Genomic DNA, 18,980 nt, shown 5'->3' with positions numbered 1-18,980 from the left:
TGTTTAAATGATAGGTTCAACCTTTCAAAAAAAAAAAAAAACGACTAGTTCAAGTGTTCAACACCATTAAGAAAAGTGTTTTCATCCAATCAACAACTTCCTAATATTGCTTTTACTTGCAAATCATCTACTAATATAATTAGGTTAGGTTACTCTTCTTGTGTATGCTTCGTAACCTTCCTTTGACATCACCATAAGGATGATGTAGCTTACAAACAAGGTGTACAAAAAAATCAACCAACTTAATGAGGTGGTTTTCTACTTCGAATCTATTAAAGATCTTCATAGCCCCCATGCCTCATTATGAAACCACCCTTATAGTCTAAACTAGTGTCCATCCTACAAAAGCTATACCATTAGGCTTCTACCACGCACCTCTAAGTAATTTCCAATACAATTTCATTAGAGCTGAAAGCTACCATGTGCATGCGTGTTGACAATTGCTTTATCTTTTGGAGTAGTATAAATACCCATCCCTCTTGTTTTGGCTCCCAATCCATATTGCCCTTCTCAACAGAACATAAAACAAAACCCTCATTCCTTACGCCTTTCCTTAATTAATGTCACCTTTGCTCCTTTCTCACTATATAGATGACACCTTTATTCCTTCACACTCCCAATAGCTAAAGCCACCACCAAGTTATAGACTCTAGCTCCTTGGCTCTTGGACAAAAATGGGCAACTGTTTTGTTCTTTGCAGAATCAGTACTGCTTCTCGGATTGTTTCTGAGGATGTTGCGCCGAAGCAAGGAAAAGTTGTGAAGGTTCTGAAGATGGACGGGGAAGTTTTAGAATTCAGGGCACCTATTCTTGTCAAGAATGTCTTGTTGAGCTTTTCAGGCTCTGCAGGTATAGGTGTATCAAAGCAATTAGCTTCAGAACATCTCCCTGCAAATTATGAACTGAAGTTAGGGAAGTTTTACTATATGGTTCCTCTTCTTGGTTCTGTTACAAAAAACAACAGGACAGCTTCTGCTACAACAAGAAGGATTAAAATTGTAATAACTACGCAACAGCTTCAGGAGCTTTTGACAAACCAAGTATCAGTCCAGAAGTTACTTTCATTTTCAGGGCCGAAAATTAAACCGTGTAATTTGGTTGATCCTTCCACAAATTGGAAGCCTAAGCTTCAGGTCATCCCTGAAGAAAGCGAGCACTGAATGTCACAACCAGATAATAGAGGCATAAGGCACACCAGGTTGCATGGTTAATTGTAATGTATAATGTAACTTATAGGATTGAATTGTACTCATCAACTTTGCAATCAATACGTTTAATTTCACCTTATTTATATTTTCTGAACTTGTTAGGTAGCTTCTCAGTGATCAGCAGGACAAAATCTATGATTACCATTAATTATTAGAAAGCTCAGAAAGTTTAGGTAGAGTGAAAAATAAGGTCACGCTTTTCGACTCTTACAAAGTTCTGCTTTGATATTTCACACGGAGAAGGCACATGCCACTATACTTGTTCCGACAAAGATGTTCCACGATTAACTAGGGCATCTAATCCCTTATTCCCATTTCATATGGTAAACAAGCCTATACTTCTCATACCGAGAAGGACTCTATATGATCACTTGACGTCTACATCAACCACATTGCGCTCCACTTTGGTCTTAGGAATGGCGATGTACAGAACACCATTCTTGAGCTCTGCGTTCACTTTGTTCTTTTCACAGTTATCAGGAAGCTGAAGGCGTGTGTTGTAGGAACTGAAGCTCCTACTAAACCACGCATCGTCCTTGTTCTCTTCCTTGTTTCGCTCACCCTTTATAACAAGCACATCATCCTCAATGGACACCTTGACATCCTCTTTAGAGAGTCCTGGCATGTCAAACCGCATTTTGATCTCATTCTCGTCGTCTCTGATGTCCCAAGGAGCCCGAACCTCGCCTCCTGATCGGCTTCTGCTGCCGGGGAGTATCATAGTGTCTTCGAAAATACGGTCCATTGTGTCCAGCATCTGGCGCATAGTCCTCATTGGTGACATGGGGTCTAATAAACCTGCAAATTGGTACCAATTTGAGTGATAACAGCAACGAATTCCAAGAAATAAAGAGGCCAACTATACTACACATATGACATCAGTTTCAAGTTTTGTTACTTACCAAAAGGTGAAACATTCACAGCCAACCTAGAGCTAGGCCTCTTCTCCATTTGAGTCCCTTGGTTACTACCCTGATTAACAGCCACGTCAACATTGCCATCTCCACCGGCCTGAGCTCTCAGCACCGGCAGTCTACGTGGTGGTGAAGGAAAGCTGGCTGATCCTGAAATAACATTTGCTTTAGCTGAAGCCAATGCTTTGCTTGCTACAAAAGGTGATGGTGATGACAAGGCCAATGTTGAAGCCATAGTATTAGTGACAGACAAAGTTGTGCACAGAAGGAAAATGAGTCTGAAGTCTTTTTGAGAGAGGAAGCTTCTGTTTTCTTGCAAACTAGAGCTTGGAGATTGCTTGGTGAAAATGGGAAGGGATCATTAAATTTATAGGTAAGGGAGGGAAGCTTGGAGAAGGGCCTTGAACATGGGGAGTGTGATAGTGTGAAGGTTCTGGATCTAATACTTGTAATTCTTACATTTTCTTGGGCTTTCGGGAAAGATCGATGTCATGTCATGACTCATGATATCTATCTTTTCTCCTTAGCTAGTTAAAGAATGTGATATCGTAATTAGACCCTTGAACTCTGAGATATTTTCAGACGACCCCCTACTGTGTGGTGTGTCATTCAGTGCAAAGCTTTGCATACGTACAAATCCATCCTTGTCTTTCTCCTCTTTCACCTCTCAAATTGAAGACAAAAAATCTGTAAAGATACGAATAAAATGCCGAAGTCTGGTGTAGTCAATAGTACTTTTAGATAAGTAAAATGCTATGTTCTTGTCTTTTTAAGCAACTTGTTCAAAATATCATGCTCTTATTCAAATCCTGATCATTTTAACTTAGAATTACTCAAAATGCAATTATTGTCACTAAAAAATGAAGCCATGTTCACCCATAATATTTGTTTGGCTGTACAATATAGGTAGAGGATTACCATCTCTCTAGCAACAATGGAGTAACCCTTGTGCTTCAACCAGGAAAGCAATTTAATCACCTTACCACAATCTAGAAGGTCTTATGAGTCATTTGGCTACCTGAGGACAACAAATTTGGAGCTCAAATAGTAGCGTAGTGGCTTACAGTTTTTGAGGTTGCCAAACTGGGTTCTAGTGCTACTGCCCATTCTTTGTTCTTTCCTCTTGTTAATGCATGAGGAGGACTCTTCTGCAGCAACGACTTTCAAATATTCACCTACTCTGTAAACACTCATAAAGAAAGTAGCAGAGAATTCAGAGAATCCAAGAAAGCTTGAATGTATCTATTGAATGGACTACTGCTCCTTTTCCACATAAATACAACAATCCCATCTTCTACTGCATTTATTCCTAAAGGACCTAAAGTGACCCAAAATCTTATGTATTCCATAACAAATGAATGAAAGATCCCATAACCTTAATCAATAGCCCCTTGCCCATAAATCCCAATCCCCAAAAGAAGACCATCTTCCTCCCAATCTTATGTTAAGCAATTTCCAGTTTCCCCCAAAAGTTGACCAGTTCTTTCATTGTGATCCATTAACCAAATATTTAAGTGAAATGTTTGTTTAAGTTTCAAAATAAATTTTCTAACGTCTATTTAAACTTCACTTTTGTCAAAATTTTCTAAAAATTCAGGTTGCTGCTACTAACCGGTTTGATGAATATCGCTCTCTTTAACTCGAATCATCCTTACATGAATTTTATAGTCATTCAAACCGCTAAATTCTTTGCAATTTATAAAGTCAAAGTTGCTTGAATCTCAACGAAGTTAAGACTCAAAATAATGTTGATTTGACTGAATTAATTCTAACATGATAAACATCAAAACATAATATGGACGCTAAATATTTGACTAAACGCACGCACACAATAGTAAACTAGTCAAAGTACTGGTAGATTACTAGGTTCTAGCCTTCTAATTAAATCCGGTGCTCCAAAAAAAGAGAAAAACATCAAAACTTAACAATTCCTTCATCATATTTTTTTTTACAGAAAACATGTAAAAGCAAAAGTAAAAGGCTAAGCTCCCCTCCCTCTCTTTGCTTCAGCTTTCAGCAGTCTCGAGAGGTATTCTCCATTTTACTGTTTCATGTTGGTCTCAACTCTCTGACACAGTGCTCCCCATTAATAAATTCCTCCATGCCACAAGAAAACACAACGTTTCCTTTTCCTCTTTACCATTATACACTGCCCTGCATATGGTAACGTTTATATATACACACCATTACAGTGATTACACAGTGAAAGAAAGGCCTGCTCTGCCTCCCATATGCATGGACTTAACAGTAACATTTTGCAGAGACCCACTTGCTGCAGATACTTTGTTCTCTTCCTTCCCCTTCATTTAAGTCTCTGCACCTTCAGCATTCATATATACCACCTACTCAAAACAACAATCTCCTATAAGAAAAAGGTTCCTTACAGTTCATCTATGGAGGTTCGCCGGTTCTACCATTAATGTGTAGCTTTTAGTAGCATGGGGAAGACTGGAGGAGGAGGCTCATGGTTAACTGCGGTCAAAAGGGCTTTCAGATCTCCCACCAAGAATGAGAAAAGCAACACCAGGAGGAGAGAAGAACTACAAGAACATGAGGAAGAAGAAAAGGTACACATATTTCAGTGCTATAGTCTACTCTAATGGTTGAAGTTAGCCTGTAAAATTTTGTAACTACGAGATCTGTAAATTACTGACTTATTGTTGGGGTTGTTTTTGCAGAAGAGAGGAAAAAGGAGATGGATTTTCAGGAAGCCTGTGAATCAGGAAACAGTCATACATGTGCAGCATACTGAAGAGAAAGCCTTATCTAAAAATGCCACAGAAACTGCTCAGACTGCAACTGCGGCTTTAGTAACTCCTGTTTGCCAAGATAATGAGACTGTTACTAATGGAGCTGCTGAAGAACAAAGAAATGCTCTTGCAATGGCCGTGGCGACGAAAGCAGCTGCTCAGGCAGCGGTTGCAACTGTCCAAGCAGCGGTGGAAGCTGTTCGTTTCAGTACTAATTCTAGTTCTAGTAACTGTAATCTCTATAGGCCGCGACCTTCTATTTTCGTTAGAGATTATGCTGCCATTGCTATTCAGACTGCCTTCAGAGGATATCTGGTAACTAATCATTAACATTAATCCTTGTTAGTTAAAATGTGGCATACTAAATTACTAATAATGTGGTTCGGGTTTAAACTAGGCGAGGAGAGCTCTTCGGGCGTTGAAGGCGCTGGTGAAGCTTCAAGCATTAGTGAGAGGCCACAATGTTAGAAAGCGAGCAAAGACGACTCTACAATGCATGCAAGCACTGGTTCGAGTCCAAGCTCGGGTTCTTGACCAACGAACTAAGAGGCTTTCGCATCAAGGAAGCCTAGATTCCATGTTCAGTACAGATCATCCCAATTCTAGCTTATGGGGGTCACATTTCTCAGACAGGAAGTCCATTGTAAGCAATGTATGAAAATTCTTTACTTTCAGTACTAAAACTTTAGCTATTGTCTCAGTTAATTATAATTTCTTTTTGGTGAACTTAGATGTAATTGTCTCTGTTATAATTCAAGTGTAAATGTATTTGTAGTCAAGAGAAGAAGAAAGTAGTACCTTGGATGATGATGAGGATGATTGGGTCCATTGGGATGATCTCCAGCCAAAAACACTAGAGCATATTCAAGCCATGTTGCAGAAAGCGAAAAAAGCTGCAGCATCAAATCGCAAAAGGACTACTCTTGCGTATGCCTTGTCCAACACAAACCAGGTCTTTAGATCTATCTACCACATACCCTTTTATTCTGTTATAATGTCTTCAATAAACCTGTATATAACTATATATAAGTAGCTCATAATTGCTAAATTTGTGGGCAGGAGGAGCTAGAGGAGAAGTTTAATATGCTTGATGGGTGGACAAGAAGAAAGCAGTGGGAGAATGGGAGAGCTTCTTGTGATCAGCAAAGAGCAGACCCTATTGTAAAAACAGTTGAAATGGACACCTCTAGACCTTACTCTTATAGTCCAACCACCCCCAATTTGAAACGAGCAGAATATCAATACCAGTGCCATCACTACCAACAACAACAAAGACCTCATCAGTACTCATATCCGGTTGCCTCTCCACAAGCACCAACCACACCATTTGCATCCCTTACAAGAATTCCGCAAGTGCACTCGGCTAGCCCTCGTTGCTACATTAGAGAAACCGGTCATGGAGTTGGAATGGGGGAGAGTGAAGTGCCAAACTACATGGCTGCAACAGCTTCAGCCAAGGCTAGGATTCGGTCACAAAGCGCACCAAGGCACAGACCTGCAACACAGGACAGAGAAAAACAGTGCTCAGCAAGGAAGCGCCTTTCATTCCCGGTTCCATCTGAGCCATCTGGTACTGATTGCACTTCAGACATCGAGTTGAAGAGCCCGAATTATAAGGGGATTAATGGAGGCCAAGCAATCCGAAGAGAGCACAAAGCAAGCAATGTGTCTTATTATGTAACAGACAGTGAGACATCTCCAACTTCCAGAGGTGAACTAAGAAGGTGGTTGAGGTGATTAGCAGCCTAGCTATGGCAATTTAAGGCAGTACTGATTTAGTTTTCTCAATGCCAAATGCACATTATGTGATGATGATTATAGAGACTGATGTATTCAACTTCTATGATTAATATGTCAAATCTGGTAATGTATTTGCTATTTTCAAGCACATTTACACTGAATTACAATCATGCTCTTATAGAGCTTATACCATGATTACACTGTGTGTATTACAGCTAGAAAGCTTACATAGACACCTCTGTCAATATGAGTATATTCCAGCTGCAGCATTGCTGGAAAGCATAGTGTGCTACAGCTCATGTAACACTCCCCCTCAAGTTGGGGAATAGATGTCTCGCATACCCAACTTGTCTAGTGAGCTGTGGAACACTTTTCCAGAAACTGCTTTGGTCAGGATATCTGCAAGTTGATCTTCAGTACACACATGTGGCATGTTAATGGTTTTTGACTCCAACTTCTCTTTGATGAAATGTCGATCCACTTCAACATGTTTTGTTCTATCATGTTGAACTGGATTGTGTGCTATATCAATGGCTGCTTTATTGTCACAATACAAATTCATAGCATGCTTGGGTTTGAACCCCAAGTCTTTCATCAAATGACGAAGCCATAGCATTTCGCATACTCCATGAGCCATTCCTCTGTACTCAGCTTCTGCACTGGATCTAGCAACCACTTTTTGCTTCTTGCTTCTCCACGTGACCAAGTTACCTCCCACAAAAGTAAAGTAACCAGAAGTAGACCTTCTATCAGTGATAGAACCAGCCCAATCTGCATCTGTGTATCCAGCTATGTCTGTGTGGTTATTCTTGGAAAACATGATCCCTTTACCGGGATTTGTTTTCAAATACCTCAGAATTCTATGTACCGCGTGCATGTGATCTTCACTTGGTGCATGCATGAATTGACTTACAACGCTTACAGCATATGCAATATCAGGTCGTGTATGTGAGAGATAAATGAGCTTGCCTACTAACCTTTGATATCTCTCTTTGTTAGTAGGCACTTGGTCTGGATATTCTGCTAATTTGTGATTTTGCTCCATCGGTGTATCTGCTGGTTGACATGCTAGTAAACCAGTCTCTATGAGTAAGTCAACCACATATTTCCTTTGAGATAGGGAAATGCCTTCTTTTGATCTAGCCACCTCAATGCCCAAGAAGTATTTCAATCCTCCAAGATCTTTCATCTCAAAAACAGATGATAGATGTGCTTCTAGTTTCTTGACTTCTTCTGGGTCATTACCTGTCACAATCATATCATCAACATAAATGATAAGTGCAGTAAGTTTATCTTTTCTGTGTTTCAGAAACAGTGTATGGTCAGAGTTGCTTTGTTTATAACCAAACTGTTTCATAGATTGGCTGAATCTCCCAAACCATGCCCTGGGGGACTGTTTTAGTCCATAAAGGGATTTTTTCAACTTGCACACCATTCCTGCTTGTGAAGGTAGAGAATAGCCAGGAGGTAGATCCATGTAGACTTCTTCCTTCAAGTCTCCATGTAGGAAGGCATTTTTTACATCAAATTGCTTCAGAGGCCAGTCAAGGTTAGCCGCTAATGACAGTAGTACTCGAACAGTATTCATCTTGGCCACCGGTGCAAAAGTCTCTTGATAGTCAATACCATATGTTTGAGTATACCCTTTAGCAACCAACCTGGCTTTATATCTATCCAATGTACCATCAGCTGCGTACTTCAAAGTATAGATCCATCTGCACCCCACTATTCTTTTCCCTGCTGGTTTTGGGACTAGTTCCCATGTTTGACTCTTTTGCAAGGCTTCCATTTCCTCTTCCATAGCTTTAGTCCACTTACGATCTGCTAGAGCATCCTGTACTTTATTTGGAATGATAATAGCAGATAAATGAAATACAAAGGACGCATATGACTTGGATAACCTATGGGATGACATGTAATTGCTTATGGGATATTTGGCCTTGGCTTTAGGATCTGGTTCATATTGAGCCTTTGGTTGACCTCTATTTTTTCGAAATGGCAATTTATGACTTGGTTCCGTTTCAGTGTTAGGCTCAGAATTTATATTATCATGAAATTCAAACACAGGGTTATTAATTACCTCTGGATCATCCTCAGGGAGCATTGGTGTTGATGGGATAGTAGAAGGGGAAGAAATCTCTCTTACTGGTGATTCTGGAGTTGGCAGCTGATTTCCATTTTCAACGATTCTAGAGTTTGCTTCCGATGTCGGTAACTGGTTGCTCCTTTCAGTATTTCCATGCTCAATTCTTGTTTCTCCAGTACTTCCATGCTCTTGGATGTCCATGGGTTCCAAGGGTGGACACAAGCAATCCCTCGAAGACTGCTCTTCCTCAATATCATTCTCCCCCTGAAGAGTAGCCTTCGGGGAAAAATGTAGATCATGTTCATGGAATGTAACATCCATGGAAACATAGGTACGTTTAGTGGTTGGACTATAACACCGATATCCCTTTTGAGTGGAAGCATAGCCAATAAAGATACACTTTTCAGCACAAGCATCCAACTTAGTCCTCTGGTTTCGATGGATATGTACATAAGCTACACAACCAAAAATCTTTGGATCAAGGGCATGGGTAGGTGGTAAAGGTAAATGACTGGCAAGAGCTTGAATTGGTGTTTGTGGTGGTGGACTGGTTTCCTTAGATGTAGACTGAAGGGCTTGAGTAGGAAGTCTATTTATGAGGTAAACAGTAGTTAGGATGGCATCCCCCCAAAAAGATTCTGGCATATGAGCTCCGATCAACATGGAGCGAGCAACTTCAAGAATGTGGCGGTTCTTTCTTTCCGCCACACCATTTTGTTGAGGAGTTTGAGGACATGTGGTTTGATGAATGATGCCATGGGTAGCTAGATACTGGTGAAAGAGATGGTTCACATATTCTCCACCATTATCTGAACGAAGGACTTTAATAGGTGTTTGGAACTGAGTTCGGATCATGGCATGAAAAGTCTGAAAAACTGGGAAAACATCACTTTTATTTTTCAGCAAGTAGATCCAACTCATCCGGGTGCAATCATCGACAAATAAAACAAACCATTTCATTCCAGAGGGGGTTGGTGGACAAGGTCCCCAGACATCAGAGTGAACAAGATCAAAAGGGGCAATACTTTTAGTGGAGCTCAATGGATAGCTGACACGGTGACTCTTGCCTAAAATGCAAGTGTCGCATTTAAAGGCGGATGGTTTATTATGTTGAAACAATAAAGGGAAGAGAGTTTGAAGATAACCGAATGATGGATGTCCCAATCTCTTATGCCATAACCATATCTGTTCTTCATTTGTGGAAGTTCCTTTTTGAATCTGATGCACTTCACTTACACGATGATTGCCAGCAGTGGTCATCTCCATGTAGTATAACCCCCCTTCTCAATACCCCGCCCAATGATTTCCCCTGTTAGGATGTCCTGAAATATACAACACCACGGGTAAAGAATTACACAACAATAAAATTGTTTTGTTATCTGTTTGACAGACAAGAGATTATGAGATAGGGAAGGAACAAGTAACACTGTATCAAGGGTAATGGAGTCTGTAAGAGTGACAGACCCAGCACCTGTAATTGGATAGGAATCGCCATTGGCATTAGTTACGCCAGACCGGTGAACTGAAGTTAAATGGTGAATATTGCTAGAGTTATTAGTCATATGGTCCGTTGCACCTGAATCTATTATCCACATATCCTTCCAATTAAAGTCAGAGTTACTCGATAGCAGAGAGTAAGGTTTACCTGAAGTGGTCATGAAGGTAAAAGTGGAGTTACCAGAGTGATTCATGGGAACTGAAAAAGGTGCTTTCCTGGGTGATGTAGATGAAGAAGGCTGGAAGTTACGAACATGCGGCGGTCTGTATCGAGCAGCCATGGTTCAGTACTGACTAAGTAAAGAGAAGAGAAATCGGATCCTTGGGTGTTGCCTATCGCGCAACCTTTCGGTAACTCCTTTTAATGTGGCCAGGTAGTAGAGGAACGATTTTGGCGGAGCTCAGCTCACTTGTTTAGCAGGGGACGAGACCCTTTGCTAGCACTTCTCGTATCCAATCAGCCTAGACACCACATTAATTGGAGGGACCTATGTGGTTGAGCGAGTAAGCTCGACGTTACAAGGATAAAATTTCTAATCTAATTTACCTTTTACTTTTCATTTCAAGGTGAAGAGGAAGACAATAGAGGTGGGTTTCTTCTTCTCCTCTGCGAGATGTTCCTCTGCAGGATTCTCTCTCTCTCACTTTTTTTTTTTTTTTTTTTTTTTTTTTTTGAATGTGGGGAAAAGTTTAATATAAGAAAATTAGAAAATGGGGCAAAGATTTGGTGGGTGGTATATGGCAAAAGTGGCCCCTTTTTTTTTCTTTCTTTTCTATCTTCCTTCACGTGTTGTTCCTTTCTTCTTTTGCTTTTCTTCTTTTGCTTTTCAGATTGTTGTTCCCCCCCTTGTTTTGCTTTTCCAGTTTCCTTTCTTCACTCTTCCTTCACGTGTTGATCATCATCATGCCTTTTTTTTTTTTTTTTTTCTTTCTCTTCCTCCTTTTTCGAGAAAAGCTTCTCCTTTTTGTTTTTTTCTTTGATTTTCTTTTCTTTTCTCCGGACCTTGCACGCCTCCTCCTTTTCTCTCTCACTCCTCTCTTCTTTCTTCTCCTCTCTTTTTCGATACCAGCCTTGTCTCTCTCTCCTTTCTTTTCTTCTTTCTTCTGTCAGCTGAAACTGAAGTGGAAGTGCAGATCGGAGAATGGAGCTGCTGCTGTGGTGGAGTGGAAGGCGCGGTTCGATTGGAGATGTTGCAGATTGGGCTTCGTTGGTGGGAATGGAGGTGAAAAGAATAGTAGGGTGCAGTACGGCCTGGGTCGAAGGAGGATCCGAGCGGCGATTCGCTGATAGATGGTGCAGTACGGCCTGGGTCAAAAACAGATGATCGAGTTCGCTGAGGATTCGCCTCTCTGCACGGAACCAATTCCCAGGTAGTCGATTCAAGAAACTGGTGAGTACTTGCTTTCGGCTTTGGAAGCTATGGAGGTTGATTTAACAGGTGCTTGATACAACAATTTGCAGGTTCTAAGCGCACGCAGATTGGGAGCTACAGGGGAGTTGTCTTGGACAATCAGGCTAAGGGGACCAATGGAGGTCGATAATTGCAGGATTGAGAACTCGGATTCGGTCAGAAAGGTGAGTTTCTGGTGCTGGTGCTGGTATTTATGTTTTCTGGGTAAAAAGATGAAGAACAGAATTGGTTCTTGGTATTTTTGTGAGCTTCTGTTCAATCTTTGAGCAAAAAACTTGTTTATGGGTAATGGGTAAGATGAAGAAACAAGGTTCTTCTTTTGATATTTTTGGCAGCGGAATATGGGTATGGGTAATCTAGATTTCTAGAGGTGGGAATCAGGCTCAAGAGCAAAACTGCTCTGATACCATGTCAAATCTGGTAATGTATTTGCTATTTTCAAGCACATTTACACTGAATTACAATCATGCTCTTATAGAGCTTATACCATGATTACACTGTGTGTATTACAGCTAGAAAGCTTACATAGACACCTCTGTCAATATGAGTATATTCCAGCTGCAGCATTGCTGGAAAGCATAGTGTGCTACAGCTCATGTAACATAATAAACTTCAAGCAACTGCATAATATCCTCAGTTTCAACTGTCACATTGTTCAAGTGTTCATTTCCCTCACTTCTAACCAAAATATATATTCATTTTGATCAAGAATCTTTGAACAGAGAGGCGTAAAGAATTAAAGATTAAGCAGATTACAATTTTCTTTCTTTACATTACACAAAGCTAAAGTATTGGATGTTTTATCTTTTTTATTGCCAAAGCTTCTAGCATGTGAAGGCTTGGTAACCGAGAAAGAAACAAATAGAATAGGGAAAAAGAAAAACCTCAGCAACATGATTTACAAGAGTAAGAAAAGAAAAGATAGAGACTCCCAAGCAGATATCAATCAAGAAAAAGATGAAAAGAACCATTATATATGATTCGAACTCAAAATGTAGACCTAATTCCTCTTAAAGTATTTACGGTTACCTCTTAGAGATTGGAAGTAAATCAAAAGTCTACAGTTTTTGTCCCTTTGCGATCATTTGTAGCAGTAAAAACTGCAATAGATGTTATTGGCAGGTAGTTCATCAATTTTTGACCTATGGTGTGACCTAGAAGTAGCGTTGAACTGAGGTTCTGAAATAAAATGAAAAGAGCATGTAGCGTTTGTAGTCCAACGGTTAGGATAATTGCCTTCCAAGCAATAGACCCGGGTTCGACTCCCGGCAGACGCATTTCTCTTTTGTTTAATTTTGAGTTCATTTTCCTTAAAATTCCAACTCCTGAGCTAATATCATGTTGCTCGTAAAGCTCATTTTATCGCGTATACGGTTTCATTTGAATTCATTTTCCTTAATACTCAAACTCTCGAGCTGATATCATGTTAATCATAACACCCACTTTATAGTGGATACAATCGAGGATATCAAATTTTTTCACATTACTCGTGAAGCTAACTTTATCGCAAATACAAGTACTACTTGACTATTTCTTCTTATCTAAACCAAAAATCTACAGTACATTTTGAGCCAATCAAATAACATCCAGCGTTTGTAGTCCAACGGTTAGGATAATTGCCTTCCAAGCAATAGACCCGGGTTCGACTCCCGGCAGACGCATATCATTTTTGCCTCTATTTGAGTTCATTTTCTTTAAAACTCCAAGTTCTTCTTCTTTCAAAGATGAAATATTATTTCACCACGCTATTCATGTAGTTAACTTTGTCCTGGATACAAATCGCTACTCTTGGTCATGCTTAGGACATTGACAAGATTTGGATTCAATCGCCACCCTCACCTACATAGGCCTCCCTCGGCTTTCAATTTCCACCAATTGAGATCTGCACTTCACGAGCCATGTCTATTTCTCTTCATATAATACACACAAACTAGGCCACATTTGGAGCCAATCTTCTGGTGAGGCCTTGAGGTCATGACTCTGCCTCTAAAATAGGTGGCGCCGGATATCGAACGAAACAGATTACATCAGTGTCTTACAGTCTTCTCTGCTAAAAATAGCACTAAACAGCATCGGCACTGCCGTATATGATCACAGAGAACAACTTCAAATGACAGAAAAGTTGCATACTTTAAGCCGCTTAAAGCCACATTTTCTCCCACATCCAGGAAATGGTTACTACTAGTCATCATCAATGGCGTCATTGAGTATAACAATCCAAGAATCTCATACGTTTGCTTATGCAGCGATTGTAACTTTCATTTTAGTACTAAATATCGAAGCTAAAATGGACTGATGCTGCAGACTCCCAAGTCAATTAGAAGCCAAAAAGAACTTTTAGCTTCTCATGATATAAACAATTAGATGGGATTAGTCAGCTAATCATTAGTAGAAGCATCTAACACAAACCTTAAAAGTCCCGACATAGATTAAGACATATAGTACAGGCAAAATGATAAAAGTGATTGAACGAAGGTTCTGTTCTTTAAACAAGAAAGCTCGAAAACATGAAAGACTGAATCTTTTTTTTTTATCAAATACCCAAATTGAAATCCTCTTTAGTAGTCAAAGAACTACACCAAACTAAGCCGAAATAACAACATGATCTGAAGAAAATGACTATGCATTGCTCTGATTCGACCACAGAGAAACAGTCTCTATTTTGGCCTTTGAACTCCTAAGATTTGGGCTACTATTTCCACTGCTATCAGAGAATGAAGCAAACGTTTTCTGAAGAACTCCGGATGGTGACGACACCGTAGTCCCCAATGGGCTACTAAACTCGCCGTGGTTACCGTTAGTGGTGATCGGAGACGACGGGTTTGAGGCGGCGCTGGTGGTGGGCTTTAAGACCTCGGCTAAAGGCCCACCAGGCGGAGAAGGAACCCAAGAAGCAGGGGTGAGCCAGGTCGAGACTCGTGGCTTAATCCCGTTTCCACTTCCATGGTTACATCCCAAGCTCATCTGCGTCTGACCCATCTCATCGCTAATGGAATTGTAGCCTCCCATTGATAGTGTCAATGAAGAAGGTGAGAGCTTCCCACTTGATGGAAGAGAGCTATTGTTGTTGTTGTCTCCGTTGTCGTTTTTGGACCAAGCATCGATAAAGCTTCTTGGGGTTTCTTCGAGTAGAGGGTTTTCCAAAGCAACCACATCAGGATTCAGAAACATGTTGCAATCATTACCTTGTTGTTGATGATGACCATCTCCGGCATTGAAATTTGTATAAGAATTTAGATTCAAGAAACACTCTTCCTCAGAACGCTGGCCGAAAACAGAACTATTTGCATCGAAGTAGGGGATCCTAGAGCAGCTCAGCTCTGTTTTGCTCTGCATCATATCGTGCCATTGCGCATCGGAGCTACTCATCGGAGTCGCTTCAGTTTTCATCATCCACTCCACGCCTCTGAACACACACAAAAATCAGCTCAATTTTCTACCTTTAACTAAGAGCAACGTTAACTTCAAAACAATCACCCACCTGACTTCTCTGTCTGATGAAACAGAGTTTACACCACCTCCAAAAGGTGCAGACTTTACACCGGCCTTGTCCAAATACATCTGAGTCTGATGAAATGGTTGAAGTGAAGATCCGAAAAACTGAGTCGGGTACCCATTTTTGCTCATCTCGTGGCTTGGATTCGAGATAGTGGGAGGAGATATTGGCCGAATGTTGTTGCTATTGTTGTTGTCACGGCGTACCCTCTTAGCGATGGTAGTAGTGGTGCTTGTAGTATTGCTGGCATGAATTTCCACATGCTTTCTTGAACGGGGACGGCCTCTGTGCATGTGGCGCTCACAGTACTTCTGGTTCGGCGCAACATCTCTCGAACACCTCCATTTCTTCCCGTCCGTCCTCTTGCACCGCCCCGGCTCCGGATCTTTGCTATTCGACAGCCTCAAATTGAACCCACCGCCGCTCACTGCAACCCCCCAAACAAATCAAAAACCCGAGAAAACAAACTTGGTTAATTCAAAGACAGAAGAAAAATCGGTCATTACATGGAGATTGCGAAACCGAGGCGGAGGCGGAGGCGGTGGTAGTGGGAAAGAGGAGGTCACGAGGCACAGGGATAGAAGCCATCATGTACTTGTAAATCATGGCTTGCCTCTCAAGCTCCTTCCACTGTTGATTAGTGAAAGGAAAATCCAAAGCCGCTGTCGTCATGCCTCCTGCAAGAACATATCAGCTTCTTCAGTCTTTTATTAAAGATTGAAGCTTTCAGATACAGGACAGAAAAGACTGATTGAAACCTAGTTTGCATTGACCTGAAACGAAAAGGGGTTCTAAAATTCACACAAACCTGGGGATCTGAGAGCGGTTGAGGTGTGATGATGAGTATTTGTATTTGATAAGTACTGAAAAGGCTGCAAGCATCTCAAAACTGAACCTCCACTACTGCTACTAGAAGAACCAGCTGCTGGTTCTGCAACACCAGGGGGTCTGTTACACGTGGGACCATCGCCACCGTCGCACCTTTGATCTGGACGGCCACGGTTGTCATGATGGACCATCATCATCATCTTCTTCCTTAGTTACTACTACTGTTACACGGTTCACACTCCAACTCAAAAACTAGCTCTTCAATTTCCTTGTCTTAGACGCCTAATAATTAATGGAAACCCACTTTGGCCTATTTGGGAAACCACTACCTTTCCAATCGAACACTCTGAGCTGCCCTTAACTTTTTGGTTCTGCTGCTTCTGAGAAAAGCTTTGTGATCTGGCTTATGGGTGTTTCAGAATTTCAGAGCAAAGATATAGACCCCCATATCCTATTATCTCAGCCCTTTTGAAATAAAATAAAATGAAAACTCTTTCTTTTTCCTTTGTCTTTTTTTTGCTGGCTTTTTGTATGAATGGGATTTGATTAATGGGTTGCCGCCATTCTTAGCCTGTGATTTGCTTCCATGCTTCCAACATTCGCACACCAAATCATAAACAAGTAGCGTAGCTAGTTGCCTAGTTGACAAAGCAAAAGAGAGGAACCATACCCACCACTACTCCTCTCTTTCTCATGAGTCATCATTATTGCGGTATCTATCGTTTTCTGCATGTCAGGCTAAAACAACCGTACTCATCCTTTCATATTTCTTTTATTGGGAGGAAACCTCTTCATCCGTGTAACAGTCTCTCTACATAAACATAATAGGACAAGACATAGGTTTACCATAAATTCCTCATTCTCTGATTTAACCTTTCATTACAAGTACACAACTATGAACAACTACGATAGAAGATAGAAGGTTTAAGCGTTAGTTGAGCTAATGTTCCATCAATGGAAAATTTGAATCACATGTAAAGTACGGGGGAATACATAGAAATTTACACTGAGCAAACTCTCGAGTTCACAATCAATACAAAAATTGTGAGAATAGTACTGACAACATGATTGTTATTTTACTTTCTATTATCAAGTTAGTGAATTAGATATGTCAGACAACACGATCGATATTGAATATCTCCGCATAAGAAACTAAACAATATCCTAATTGTGGCAATAAACATTACAATTTAGAGATTTTGTGATACAAAATATGAAAGCTCGGAAGAAGACATCAATATCATGTTTATTATTCAAACAACATGTACATAGTTATTGAGTGATCAAAAACTTTATGATGAGTTACTCTTAAATTTAAAATGAAGACACGATATATTGTGAGAATAATTTTGACAAAACTATTGTTGTTTTACTTTGCTATTATTATCAAGTTAGTGTATCAGATATATTGCTTTAAAAACCAAACATAAATTACAATTACATACGGTGAAAATTACTTTAAATATAGTAAATCACAAGTTACGCAACTTCGATGTTGTGACATAAGCGCGTAGTTTGTCGTTTTATAGGCACCGTTAGCCCCTTTTGGTGCATCGGGAGGTGCAATGGACCCAAACTAGATGCAAACGTCCCCCACTCGCATCACTGAGCGAGTAGCTATCCCTATAGCAAATCCTCGATTCTGATTGGTACGTGACCACAAGCGCTCACGCGGTTGAGATTGGGAATTATTGCATGATGGCGACCAGAGATGAGGGTGGTAATGACAAAGGATAGAATTCTAGGCCACATGATCTGCATCAAGATTTTTTATTTTAATTGGGCTTGTTTTTCTACTTGTAATTTAATTGGACTTGGGTCCCTTGAAAAATATCCCATCTTGTAAATATGACCAAAAATGTTTAATTGCCACAACTAACTCCAATGAAAAGACCAAGTTGGTTGGATCTTATTGGGTGACAAAACGGTTATTTATTGACATCTAATTCATACTTTCTAAATATATCCAGCAATTATTATTTATTAATTATTTCTGGCTAGCTTTCTCATGTTACTCTTATCTTTATATCCAGCAAATCTCATTTTTGTACCCAGAAAATTTGGGAAAAACCTATATGACAAACATCAATTTAGGCATTTAGCAGGAATCTCATAATTGTGTTATAGCAGGGCAATTGGTTGGGTGAATTTACGATTAATTATAGTGATTCTTCCTTTGATCTAACGTTTTTAGTCGGGTGACTAAGAATATTTAAAAAAAAAAATCAACACTTTGAAGCAAAGGTTTGTTTAAATTAATTTATAGAATATTTGTGCTGCTGAGTTTGCATGCTAATAATGATTTTCTTTTGGTTGATCAAAATATTTACTATTCATCCTCCATGGTAGATGAATTCTGGACGGTTCTTTAAACATAAGAGCAACACTTTGAAGCAAAGGTTTGTTTAATTAATTTAGAATAGTTGTGCTGCTGAGTCTGCATGCTAATAATGATTTTCTTTTGGTTGATCAAAATATTTACTATTCATCCTCCATGGTAGATGAATTCTGGACGGTTCTTTAAACATAAGAGCAAGACTGAAGGGTCTGTAATCACATGAATTTTTCATGAATCCGTTGAATTTGTGAGTCCTATTTAAATTTGTTGAATACTGATCAAAATGAAGTTGACCCAAAGGCTTGGTGGGATTGGATTCGCAAAGATCAAAAGTTTGGATTTTTGTTGCTGGGTAGTGAAGACATGGGTATTTTGGGGAAGTTAATTAATATATTTAAAATAAACTAATTGCTTGATGTATTAAAAAATTTACTGGATACATTTAGAATGACCTATGTCTAAATCACTCCCTTACCAAACCCCTAATTCTTACTTGAAGTGCTAATGTGTTTAATTCGAAAGTATTGGCATTAGATATGTGTTCGATGAATTATTGGTCAATTTGAGATTGTTTATGAAGGACTTAATAATGTCTTAAATCGTTTGTCAAAACACTTTTCAATACTTATGAACTCGTTTAAAATACTGGAAATTATTTCATGCACCGACGGTGTAAGTGACCCAACCCTTATAAAATAATCTCTTAAAACA

General features: G+C 39.8%; 3 protein-coding genes and 2 non-coding genes across 6 annotated transcripts; 3 read left to right on the top strand and 2 right to left on the bottom strand.

Annotated features, from left to right (window-relative positions):
* Window positions 1-1,382: 1,382 nt before the first annotated feature.
* On the bottom strand, window positions 1,383-2,480 carry LOC112173505 (small heat shock protein, chloroplastic). Its single transcript, XM_024311143.2, has 2 exons — window positions 2,111-2,480; window positions 1,383-2,006 (listed from the first exon to the last, which is right to left on the bottom strand). Exons 1-2 carry the CDS (start codon window positions 2,355-2,357, stop codon window positions 1,576-1,578), a joined length of 678 nt encoding a protein of 225 aa, XP_024166911.1. The 5' UTR covers window positions 2,358-2,480; the 3' UTR covers window positions 1,383-1,575.
* A 1,262-nt stretch (window positions 2,481-3,742) lies between these two features.
* Window positions 3,743-7,031, top strand: LOC112184469 (protein IQ-DOMAIN 14). Of its 2 annotated transcripts, none has more exons than XM_024322734.2 (5): window positions 3,743-4,689; window positions 4,801-5,187; window positions 5,270-5,515; window positions 5,648-5,824; window positions 5,932-7,031. In XM_024322734.2, the coding sequence occupies exons 1-5, from the start codon at window positions 4,561-4,563 to the stop codon at window positions 6,607-6,609; spliced, it is 1,617 nt and encodes a 538-aa protein (XP_024178502.1). In that variant the 5' UTR covers window positions 3,743-4,560; the 3' UTR covers window positions 6,610-7,031. The 2 variants fall into 2 exon arrangements, with proteins under 2 accessions (XP_024178502.1, XP_040368490.1); XM_040512556.1 differs by having other exon boundaries at window positions 5,270-5,524.
* A 5,781-nt stretch (window positions 7,032-12,812) lies between these two features.
* On the top strand, window positions 12,813-12,884 carry TRNAG-UCC. The gene has a single exon. It is a non-coding gene; the product is annotated as a tRNA-Gly (tRNA).
* A 312-nt stretch (window positions 12,885-13,196) lies between these two features.
* TRNAG-UCC lies at window positions 13,197-13,268 on the top strand. Its single transcript has one exon. It is a non-coding gene; the product is annotated as a tRNA-Gly (tRNA).
* Window positions 13,269-14,069: 801 nt separating this feature from the next.
* Window positions 14,070-16,569, bottom strand: LOC112195993 (growth-regulating factor 4). The gene is made up of 4 exons (XM_024336250.2): window positions 15,912-16,569; window positions 15,610-15,780; window positions 15,089-15,530; window positions 14,070-15,013 (listed from the first exon to the last, which is right to left on the bottom strand). Exons 1-4 carry the CDS (start codon window positions 16,129-16,131, stop codon window positions 14,227-14,229), a joined length of 1,620 nt encoding a protein of 539 aa, XP_024192018.1. The 5' UTR covers window positions 16,132-16,569; the 3' UTR covers window positions 14,070-14,226.
* Between the last annotated feature and the right edge of the window lie 2,411 nt (window positions 16,570-18,980).

This window comes from Rosa chinensis, chromosome 1, assembly GCF_002994745.2.
Source record: "Rosa chinensis cultivar Old Blush chromosome 1, RchiOBHm-V2, whole genome shotgun sequence".
In the NCBI taxonomy this organism is placed as follows: domain Eukaryota; kingdom Viridiplantae; phylum Streptophyta; class Magnoliopsida; order Rosales; family Rosaceae; genus Rosa; species Rosa chinensis.
This window is presented reverse-complemented; position numbering and strand designations above follow the sequence as displayed.